Here is a 12,431-nt window from a genome sequence, read left to right as displayed (position 1 = left end):
GTTGCGCTTCAACGATATCATCGTTAGCCACAAAATAATTTTACAAACTAAACGCAATATAATACATTGAAAACCGAACCCCGGCGCGAAGCGAGAGTTCGAACACTAGTTACAATTAAAAAGAAAAGAAAAAAAAAATAAACTGACTGTAGGATTGGTGAGACCCATGTGGGACCCATTCACACACAAATAAAAAAGAACAATTAAGTTTCGTACAGTAATATGTATGTATTCTGCCGATGAATTTAGTTTAGTTGCCAAAACCCTAACCCTAACTCTCCGGTTATCATCGGAACTATGGTGATGAAACTATTCGATGACAGCGGCTCTGATTCAGACGGCGGTTCCGGCGACATATCGAAGATCCAAATTAACGATGGATTTGCTCGCCGTTATGAACACAATAAGAAACGCGAAGATTTACAGCGGTTTGAGGAGCTTAAAAAGAAAGGCCTAATTGATTCAGATGATGATGAATCATCTGAAGATGATGAAGATATTGTTAATTTTTCAAGTAAGCATGATTTGAAGTTTTTTGATGCTTTAATTAAAGTAAGAAATCAGGATCCTTCACTTAAGAATACTGGTGCTAAGTTATTTGATTCTGATAATGATGATGATTATGATAATGAGGCTAGTGATGAGATTAGTGTTGTTAAGGAGAAGAAAAAGAATCCTATGTATTTGAAAGATGTGACTGCAAAACATTTACTTGAAGAAGGACCTGAGTTTGAAGATGAAAATGATAGTAATACGAATAATAATAAGAAAAGCTACATTGAGGAACAGGAGGCATTAAGGAAGGAGTTTTTGGATGCTGTTGGTGATGAAGAAGTTGAAGGGGATATTATAAAAGTGAAGGAGGGTAACAACAAGGGTGATGATGACGACGATGAAGATGACAGTGATTATGTAAAGAAGTTGGATGAGTATTTTAAGGAGGATGACAAGTTGGATGAAAAAGAAAAGTTTTTAAAGGAATATTTTAGGAAAAAGATGTGGTTGGAGAAAGATAAAAGTAATCGTAAAGTATTGGATGTTGATGATGGAATAGATTTTTCAGAGGATGAAGAGGAGTTAGATAAGCAAGAGGATTTTGAGAGAAGTTATAATTTTAGGCATGAGGAAAATGCAGGCGACAACAGAGTAATGGGGTATTCAAGAACAGTTAATGATTCAGTGAGGAAGAAGGATAATGCTAGGAGCATACATAGGAAGAATAAAGAGGAGAGAATGGCACGGGCTGAGATTGAGCGGAAAGAAGAGTTGAAGCGTTTGAAAAACTTGAAGAAGAAAGAGATTAATGAGAAAATTAGGAAGTTTAGGGAAACCGCGGGGATTGGGGAAGATGTGGATTGTGTGTTGGATGAACGTGATATTGAGGAGGACTTTGATCCGGAAGAGTACGATAGAAAGATGAAGAAGGCGTTTGATGATAAGTTTTATGAAGCAGAAGATGTTGACCCTGAGTTTGGTAGTGAAGGTGAAGATTGTGAATTGAAAAAACCTAATTTTGATGAGGAAGATGATATGCTTGGTTTGCCTAAGGGTTGGGAGGATGAATTTGGTTCTGATGATGGGTTTTTAGGTACTAGAAAAAGATTTTTGAAAAGCAAGGTTAATAATAATGGTGGACATGAAGAACAAACACAAGACAAAGAAGAAACAGTAGTATTACAACAAGGCAAAAAGAGGAAACGAAAAAGTTCCGAATTTGAAAAGGAAGTTGTTGAAAAAGAGTTAGAGGAGTACTATAAGTTGGACTATGAAGGTAGTATTGGGGATTTGAAGACTAGATTCAAGTACAGGCCTGTTAACAAAAATAATTATGGATTGAAAGCGAAGGAGATATTGGTAGTGGATGATAAGGAATTGAATCAGTTAGTTCCTTTGAAGAAATTAGCGACTTACAGAGAAGATGAGTTTGTTGTTCCTCGTAAGAAGATAAAAGAACAAAAACAGAGGATTAAGTCTCTTCTTAAAGGAGAGTCTTCAAATGGACCCAACAATGGCAGCAAGAGAGTAAAACATGATGTTGATGAGGCAGAAAATGAAAAGTCACAATTGGATGCACAAAGTGAAGATCCGAAACCCTTATCCAGGAAACAACGAAGAAAGAATCGGTTAAATGAATTGAAGCTGTCAACTTCAAGGCTTATTGCATATCAGAAACTTCAGCCGAAATCCAAAAACAAGAAGAAAAACAAATCTTAGTGGAGATTTTCAGACAAATTCAGAAGAGAAGGTACCTTTGAATGAAATTAACTTTATGGTTCATGTTTTCTTGTTAATTGTTTATTGGGGTGAAGTTAGAGGCATGATGTATTGGTGCAAATAGTATCTGTGCATGTTATATGTTTATAATTAGTAGTTTCAGACTTTCAGTCCTGATTAATATTCTAGCTGATGAAGTTAATTGCAGTATCTGTTTACTTTTATTCATTTGTTTATCGTCTAATTTGATATGCATCTCAAAGGTTCCTTGTATGTCACTTGCCCCTAACTCCTGTGTATTTTTCGGCCTTTCCCTACGAACCCTTAAGAGAATAATACGGAGTACTTTGCTACAAGTAGAGGTTGCAAAATGGGCGGGTCTGGCAGGTTAAGGTATCTAGTCGAGATGGTTTGGGTCAACCGATTAACATTGAACACTTATTTATTTTTTCTAATAAAAACTAATGAATGCCTAATGTGCTAAATATTATGAATTAGATTATAATCTATTCTCTATAATAAATCAATAAATCCGGTCTTGCCTCTCGGTGCATCTAAATCTAAATATCTTGAATTTCAGCGTGCAATCAAATCAGGACTGACTTTTATGCTCAAAATATCTTGAACACTTATTTATTATTTATGTGTGGGGCCGGGTTGAATTGGTTGTACATTGATTCTGTTGTCTAAAGTTTAACTGCACTGTGCCGTACTGCAATTTGAACTTAATAAGTATTTCTGTAACTTGTGTTTCAGCTCATATCTGAGAGGGCCAACTTGAGACTTTTTGGGAGCAATGGGATGGCATTGAAGATTAATTTAAAAGGTTTTTTCGTACTAAGGCATGTTCATCGCTATCAAGTCCAACCAATTCTGGAAATCATTTTTGGGATAATTTATTTACTAGATGAGGTTTCGTTATTATTAGCTCTGACTCATGCTACTTTTTAATTTTCACCTGCTGTGGGCTGCTTTGAATTATTCATGGATATAGTGTCTTATAAAAGATTTATTCGCAAGTCTGTATTTTGTTTGTTTGTTGTTTGTTTTCGTGCTTACATGCTATATTCTATATTTGTCACATAAAACCAGATAACAACAACATTTGGTCTTTGCCACAAGGTTAGTGAAGATTTTCAAATAAATTCATTATAGAAGGTACTTAAATTAAACCCTCTTTATACTAAAAGTGATGCAGGTTTGTGTCGCTTTATGTTACACAGGTTGTCGTTTTGAATAATAAATATATAGCTAATCGATGAGATTAATAACATGTTGACATCTGGGGTGGAAGGTTTGTGAAGTCTTTGTTGTATGTGCTCTCGAGGGGTTGAGTCTGAGGTGCTTCCTAATTTTTTTTTTTTTTTTTTTTTTTTTTTTTCCTCCCCCTGTTTTCCCCTGTGGCTTCCACGTGTTGGCCATCTGCCATATAGGGTTAACTTCTTTCTTTTCTCCGTTCACTCGCATAAACCTCTGCTTAACTACTTTTTCTTTTCTTCTTGCATGATCTTAAGTACCCCTTTGTTTGCCCTAATCGCCTGCTGTTACTGCTCGATTTCTATTTTTCGTTGTTTGTGTTCGTCTGTGTCGCTCGGATTTCAACATCGTCTTTTTAAAAAAAAACTTAATCTTTAGTTATACAATTTTATATCACGAATTGTTCTTGACTGATTACTTTTGTTAGCTTAAGTTCTATTTGAACTAATGTATATTGTTATTTGGATTTTGGTTTACCTGAAGGCTGAAGTGGTTGTTGTTAAATATTGTGTATACCACTTATGATGCCGCGTAAGCGAAAGTCGAATGTTTCTTTTGAGTCAACGTCCGGGCCATTTTCATTCGGTGTTGGTTGCTCTAGAACTTCGATGCCGAAAAGACGCCGTTTGCGTCGTCCACAGCCTCTGTTTTCGCATCAGGATAACCTACCTTCTGTTGGTTCTTCAAATAGTACAGGTATACTATTCTTTTTGTTATGCTATTTTAATCTTCTACCTGTATTGAAATTATGTGTTCATATTTTCAAGTACTATTTTCTTTTGATGACATTGTTAAGTTTAGAATGTCTTCTATATGATTTCTTTACAGGAGTCACCCGGGTATTATAATGATATTGGCGACTGCAATTGTGTATGTTCTTATTGTGGAGCATTGTTTTGGTATGGCGAACGATTAAAATCTTCAAGTAGTTTGCGTTTTAATGGTTGTTGTGAAGGTGGTCGTGTAGATCTACCAAGAGAAAGGAATCCTCCTCCTCAAATCGTTGAACTATTGAAAAGCAGAAGTTACATGGATAATATACGCGCATACAATCAGATGTTTAGTATGGCCTCTTATGGTGCTCAGATAGATGACACTATTAACAATGGTAGAGGTCCTTATGTTTTTGAAATATCGGGTCAGATTTATCATTGGATAGGCGCGCTTTGTCCCGAAGATGGTGATCCTCCACGTTTCTTACAGCTTTACATATATGATACCAATAATGAAGTGCGTAATAGGTTAAGTTTTTTTGGGGAACAAAGCTCAGGTGGTATCTCTAGAGAGACTGTTGAAGAACTGTTAGAACTTTTGAATGATAAAAACGAGGTTGTTAAAACTATTTAGAATTGCTAGGGATAAAATTGTAGAAGCAGACATACCCGAGTTTCAAATAAGGTTGTATAATGTTATAGGTGCTAAGCAATATGAGATGCCAACATCTGATAGTCTGTGTGCGATAGTTTTCGAGGCTGGAGACAGAACCCGTACCGATTATGATCTTATTGTAGAGTATAAAGGCGGTACACCGAAACGTATCAATATGTTGCATCCACTTTACGTCTTTACAGTTCCCATTACTTTTTGTATATGGTCAACCCGGTTATCATTTAGGGTTAAAACTTAGGGATATAAGCGGTAGGAGAAACAGGAAAAAAAAATAACATGACAATGAATATGTTTTATAATTATCAACTATATGATAGGTAGATCAGATCGGATAGATTACGTAAGAAATCATCAGCAGGATATACGCAACGAATATTTGTCAGGTCTTTACGATGCTATAAACAGAGTTTTTCAGTTAAAAGTGAAGGAGTACGTTTCGGTTCTCAAAGAAGAAGAGCCTTTTGGTCGTTTCAGGGCAGGTATGCTAATCATATTAGTGGTAACTACATTTTTATTATAATTTTTATTTTTATATATTTTTTTTACAACTCAACAACAGGTTAGGTGTGAAAATTGGTTTGGGTCAGACTGGTATCAACATGGGTACTATTTTATCGTTGACTTTTGTCAACAATAAAAGCTAGATCAATTCGGGTCAAAACAGTTAAATTTTGTCATTAGGTCAAAACAAGTCAACAGAACCAGTTAATGAGGTCAACACAGTAAAATAGTGTCTTTTGGTAATTTGCAATTGTGTCTATACTTAAACTTTGTCACTATGACAAAACATGTAAAACATTTGCCCATGGTCACATCTTTTTAGACTTTGTAAAAATGCATAGAGTAAAACAGTGCACAGGTCAGTGTTTTTTTTCTTTTTTTTTTCTTTATATGAATATTGGTTTTGGTCAGACTGATATCAACATGAGTACTATGTTATTGTTGATTTTTGTCAATAATAAAAGCTGAAACAATTAAATTCTCATCAGGTCAAACCAAGTCAAAAAGGTCAACACATTAGAATAGTGTCTTTTGGTAGTTTGCAAATGTATCTGCATTTAAATATTGTCACTATGTCAAAACATGTAAAACAATATAAAACTCTACGTCTGTAACCGCAAAATAGCCAGCACGGTTCCGCCGCAACGCGCGGTCCGGTCCGGACTAGTTGAAAGTAACTTTATAGTTCAAGTTTTCCCGTTAACTGTTTATTGGAGTAAACTTGGAGGCATGCTCGTAGTTTATCCATCATTTTAGCTACCTCTGTAAATAAAACTGAAGCACTGTCCTAGCCTGTTGCAGCTCATAATTCATACAGTAGATGTGCATCTTACAATTAGGTTTATATCTGGCAAACGGGTCAGGTTGGGTCGGTTTGGGTAACGGGTCAAAACGGTTTTGGGTTGAAATGGGTCACAGGTCAAACAGGTCAGATTTTTACATGTGTCCAAATGGGTCAGGTTGGGTAACGGGTCATGAGTCAAATGGGTCTAAACGGGTCATCTACTTTTAGATGCGATTTTTACATTTATGATTACGTTTTACGTGTATATTTACGATTTATATGTATTAGAAAATATTAATATACATAATAAACGATATAACCATGATTGCTTTCATAAATGTTTGATGAATGAAGCTTGTTATGCTTGACCCATTTGACTCATTCACAAGAACCATTAGACCTATTTCTTTTTATTGAGCTTTAGGAATTAATAGCCATTTGACATGTTCCTTTAAATTTGGTATAGGACCTAATAGGTTGGATGGAAACCCATTGGAACTTTTTTGAAGTTCTGGTTTACATTGCCGATGCCTAATTTCTCTCAAGACTCAATTGACCTGGAAGCTTGACCCAATTGACCCAAATTTGAGATTATGGGTCTCAATTGCCATGTATAATTAGGTTAAACTCTATATGTGTAAGAGCTTGTGTTTCTTTACAGTAGCTTAAAAAACAAAACCATATTCATTTTTATCATACACACTGATCACAATCTACTAAATTGAGAAGCATTTAGCTGCTTTTTGGACCATGAACAGCTACAAATGGTCAGTATAGTAATCAAGACATCAAATGACATCTCCATTAGATTATAGCTAATGCAGATGTGAATCTTCATTCATTTTTGAATGCATCATACACTATATCCAAATATGCACGACCCCTATATTAAATAGGTGGGAGTGTGTTGAATTGAACATATTGATTCTGTACTCTTCTAATGTTTGCTCTGCTACCTGCAATTTAAATCCAATTTCGGGACCAATTTGTGATAATTGATATATAAGATGCAATATCAAGTTCTAACTAATGATACTTTTTAATTTTGCACCAGTTTTGAGTTGCTTTTAATCAATCCTGGAAGGAAATGCAGGTCTTATACAAGGGTCCTTCGAAATGTTTTCGGCTTTTCGCGCTCAAATGCTTTTTTTACACAAACCTTATTGACAAGTATATGTCCTTGTCACATGCACTTCAGTACTTGAATGTGTAATGCTCCTTTTGAAATAAAAACTTTCTGTGACATAAAAATTAGGTGATAATGACAAAGTGATGAAATCTAGTTTTGGTACTTATTGTGAAAGTTGACAGGTGATGAAGGCTTAAAATTTGTCGATTGCTTGGTCATATTCATGTTGTAGGTCCTTGGGAGCCCATCACCGATGTGTTCATGTTATTTAAAGATTTCTCATCAAGTCTATTACCAATCTACCCTTACCGGTTCACCTATACTCTCGCATGCTTTTAAAAAGAATACATCCTTTCTGGTAATAATCAACTTAAATATAAACTTTCATCATTATATATACTAGTCAGTTTGAGTCAAATTAATCACGAAAGAATCAAATTGGTTTATCATGCTTGAAAATGAAGACCCGATAAAGAAAGTGAACTTCAATCTATTAGATTTAAGTTCGTATCAAGATTTAGCTACATATTATGTACGCGAGTTGATTTGATCAAACCTCTACGCATAGAGGTGCACAAAAAAACTGGATCCAATCCGATCCGGGAAAGAAACCGAATCTCAGAAAAACCGGTTCCGGATCCAGGGTCTAATCCGGTTCTGGTCGGATACAGAAAAGAAAAAAACCGGATTTGTTCTGGATAAAAACCGGATAATATCCGATTCGATCCGACTTAGATAGGGGTTTTTTTTTTTTTTTTTTTTTTTTTTTTTTTTTTTTTTACTTTCTGGGCGTTTTTTTTTGAGTGTCTTGACCATTTTACCCCCACAATGTGTATTATAAATAATTGGTACTCCGTATTGTTTTGGTTGAAAACACAGCAACAAGCACTCTCAAATTTCTTTCTAAATCTTCAAATACTCTCTAATTACACTATTTTTACTCTCTAATATCTACTTAATTATCCTATAATAGATAATTCATAGCTACTGCTTTCGGTTCCGTTTCCGTTCAAACATCTGCACGAGGTTACACCATGGCCGAATTGGATGAATTTGATGAAGGTAAGTATGAAACCGTTGTGTTGGATGATAATGTATCAAATTACCAGCAAGCTTATTGATGACCCCGAATTTGAAGAATACGAACGAACGAATGCTCTTCGACAATAAAACACATTTGACAACTAAAGTATAATGGGTGATGGCAATACCGAAGCTCGGTATACTTTAGTCCAAATACATTATCGGTCGATGGTCATGCCGAAGCTCGAAATGTATTAACTTTTGTATAAATTATAATTGTATCGTTCGAATAAAAGTGTTGTATCTATATTAGTTATAATAGTAATTGGTATAAATAAAAATGTCGTTATTTATATTATTTATTATGTTAACCGTTATAATTTTTGTTTATGTTGATTATATTATTGTTGTTTAAACGTTAAAAAATCGAACCGATTAAATCGAATCCTGGTCCCAAAAAAATTCAAAAAAATACGGTCGGGAATCGAAAAATAACCGATTCCGGAAAAAAAATTCGGAAAAGCGACACCGAGAATCCGAACTGGTTCTAAAAAAAACAAAAACAACCAGTTTTTTTTTACCCCGGATCCGGTAAAATACCCAGTTTGTGCACCTCTATCTACGCATACATAATACATAAACCTTACAAAATTTAACTAACTAATAAACAGTTAAACAAAACATAATTTTTACAATCACATTAAGGAGTAAAAATTGAAACTTTTTCTTAGGAGACATGAGGATAACATGACTTATAAATGTAATTTTAGAGGTGACTAACTTATACTCCGTAGCATATTTTACCCTTATAAATCATAAACATAAACATAAATATTACAATAACATTTTAAATGTTTAGAGATCAAAACTCCTTTATCTCTACAAACTACCGTCACTGATCACATTTACTTTATACAAATTATAACAGGCTAACTATACTATGCCGTTTCGTGTGACTTTTGTGTGAGGTTGTTTAAAAAAATTTGTCGTAATCTACTGTTTATAATCTAATTGTTAGTTGAAAAAACGTGGATCAATAAGTTTTCTTTATACACACCTAGTTGATTATATACTCATCTATCAATAAAAAAAATTAAATTGAACCAAAATTTGTTACAATCAACATGGTTTAACTCTAAGATTCATTATACTATACTCCACCCATCTCAAAATAATTGTTCTATCTGATATTAAAAGTCTTTTTTTTGTAATTTTGAATTTAAATATTTTTATTTGTGTTATATATATAATATTTAATAAAATTTATATAAATGAATTAGATTTTAAATGTTTTTTTAATTGCTATAGTATTTTTTTATATCAAATATCATATAAAATAAATAGAAATATTTAAAGTTAAAATTAAAAAAGATAGGAGTAATAACGAAAGGGTAAAGCTGTCCTTTGGAAGATGTTAAAAATGACACCTACTACAACATATTGGTTTGGTAGTTCCGCACACCCACCTTCACTCTCGATCATTAAGCAACGCACTTTTCATCAAATCTCGATCATTCCTTCCACTACCCCAATTACGTTGCGTTTCATCGAACACACCATTAAACTCCTTACAACTTCTACTTAAATGACGTCATTTCGATGTTAATTGATCATCACCCCTAAACCACCCACGGTTATTGCCATTAAACTTTTCATAAACCGAATCCCAAAAAGTCGAAAGCTTTTGAGAGTTTCCTTTTCTCGAATTTTCGGACGCGTCAATCCAACATGTTGCTAGTCATGCTTCCTCTTCGGCATCCCACATCTTTTTCTTGTATATTTCTTTTTTCGATGCACCTACATAAATACATATACAAAAATTAATTAACATATACATTCTACATATACATATACACGAAAATATACATACTAAAAATTAATTCAAATATACATTCTTACATATACATATACACAAAAATATACATATACTAAAAATTAATTAAAATATACATATGCGAAATACGTAAATAATAAAAATATCATACCACCAATTTTTTTCTTATGGCTTCGTTTCTTTCGAGTAGGCGTGTCGGGTGCTTGGGTTGTCGGTTGCGATTGTGATTGTGGTTGGGAGGTCGGTTGCGTTTGTTGGTGACCCGAAGTGAACATATTTGGTTGACGAGCTTGTTGAAGCAACATTTGTTGTAAGTTAGCTTCTTGAATTTGTAATTGTTGTTGTTGAATAAGTTGTTGTTGTTGCTCAAGAGTCAATCGTTGATTCGGATAGAAACTATTAAAGTTAGGATATGGCGAAGCATTCGGGTTGGATGAAGAGGCACCAAAGGTGTTCGGGTAAGATGAACCATAAGTGTTCGGGATGGAAGAAGATCCCGAGTAGAGTAAATTGGTAAACGAATTCGGTAAACCGGAGTTATCGTTTTCATTTTCGTTAACATTTGAGTTTGAGTTATTGTTGGTATTTGCCATTTGGTTTTAAAAAATGAAGATTGATGAAGAAATGAGTGGTGTTTGGTGTTGTTGTATGTATTTTATTTGAGATAGTTGTGATATATATAGAGTAAAAAATAATAAGTAAAATTATTTTTTTTTTATCCATCCCCGCTCCCCCTCCAACGGCTACCCCAATGGATCAATTATCTCCATCCAATCACAAAGCAACACCTGGCCAGACCGCCCCAATGCTTCAGCGTGAACCGGCGACAAACGCCGAGAGACAAACGCCCACCGCCGCCCATTTCTGGCGTTTGTGGTGGCGTTTGTGGCGGCATAAGTCTGAATGCCGCCACGTTATTTATGGTCTAAATAAACCCCTGCGTTGCCCATCGGACTACCCGAGAAAACAACCTCTTTCATCTCTCTTTATATATTTATAAAGATGGTTTGGATGGGTTGGCTTCTAGATGAGCTGAGTACTACACTCAAGGAGCTCGTTTTGCCAAATGGTAAGATATACATATCATAATTCATAATTAGGATTATTTTAAGATTAAGTTTGAATAATATAAAATGACATTTAGTAAATGTTTTTTCTATGTTATTGTCTAGGCGTACTGTTGTAAGCATTCCTTGCGGTCCTTCTGCTTTGGCCGTGAAAGTAGCTGCATGGGGACTTGCACGTTATGCTGCTATTTCTCAGGTTTGAATTTTTATTTTTATTTTTTTATTTTTTTATTTTTACCAATTGACCTTTTTTTGAATCATTTGTGAACTGGAATTTATTATAATCTTCATCATGTTATGTAGGATAACGGGTTGGTGCCAATAATGGAGCCCGAGATCCTTCTTGATGGGGACCACTCAATTGACACAACACTTGAAGTTGATGAAAGAGTTTGGTCTGAGGTTTTCTATTACTTGGTAGAAAACAACGTTATGTTTGAGGGAATTTTGCTCAAGCCCAGTATGGTTACACCAGGGGCCGACCACAAGGAAAAGGCTGACGCTGAGACCATTGCTAAATACACACTCACCATGCTTAAGAGGAGGAGGGTCCCACCTCCAGTTCCCAGTATCAGCATCATGGTGTGTATGCATAACCATTTATCATACTCTCTTTTTAGTTTTAGTTAATTATTATAATAATCATGTTATTTTGTAACTGATGAAAATTTTGGGTATGTAGTTTTTATCAGGAGGACAATCTGAAATGGAAGCAGCATTAAACTTACATGCAATGAACCAAAGTCTTAACCCATGGCACGTGTCGTTTTCATACGCACGTGCGCTTCAAAACTCGGTGCTCAAGGCATGGCAAGGTAGGCCCGAGAACGTTGAAGCGGGTCAGAGAGCACTTTTGACCCGTGCGAAAGCAAACTCGTTGGCTCAGCTAGGAAAGTATTCAGCTGAAGGTGAAAGTGAGGATGCTAAGAAATGAATGTTTGTTAAGGGATACACATACTGAGAGGATCTATCTGATATTACTACCGAAAAATTCCCAACCGAGTACTCTGTGAATGGCGATTTTTGCAACCTTGAGTTATTGTACAAAGTAACCATAGCTACAATGATGGTGTGGTGGCATTTCCCAATCTTTTTTGCCTATATTTTTTAGTAAATCATCCATTTATATGAATACATATTCTATGTTAACACGTTTTCTCCTGCAACTGATACTTGCTCTTAACATGCACACAAAAAAAAAAAAAAAAAAAAAAAAAACCGATCACACTGGCA

At 34.8% G+C, this 12,431-nt stretch overlaps 1 protein-coding gene and 1 pseudogene across 1 annotated transcript; both read left to right on the top strand.

Moving 5' to 3' along the window:
• Window positions 1-265: 265 nt before the first annotated feature.
• On the top strand, window positions 266-3,236 carry LOC139857871 (uncharacterized). Its single transcript, XM_071846717.1, has 2 exons — window positions 266-2,245; window positions 2,971-3,236. Exon 1 carries the CDS (start codon window positions 298-300, stop codon window positions 2,212-2,214), a length of 1,917 nt encoding a protein of 638 aa, XP_071702818.1. The 5' UTR covers window positions 266-297; the 3' UTR covers window positions 2,215-2,245; window positions 2,971-3,236.
• A 7,646-nt stretch (window positions 3,237-10,882) lies between these two features.
• Window positions 10,883-12,159, top strand: LOC139859971 (fructose-bisphosphate aldolase 3, chloroplastic-like; annotated as a pseudogene).
• Window positions 12,160-12,431: the final 272 nt, after the last annotated feature.

Source organism: Rutidosis leptorrhynchoides, chromosome 7 (assembly GCF_046630445.1).
Source record: "Rutidosis leptorrhynchoides isolate AG116_Rl617_1_P2 chromosome 7, CSIRO_AGI_Rlap_v1, whole genome shotgun sequence".
NCBI lineage: Eukaryota > Viridiplantae > Streptophyta > Magnoliopsida > Asterales > Asteraceae > Rutidosis > Rutidosis leptorrhynchoides.
This window is presented reverse-complemented; position numbering and strand designations above follow the sequence as displayed.

Bases quoted from the DNA above. Each gene is read 5' to 3' on its own strand.
- LOC139857871 (XM_071846717.1), top strand. From the start codon at position 298: ATGGTGATGAAACTATTCGATGACAGCGGCTCTGATTCAGACGGCGGT.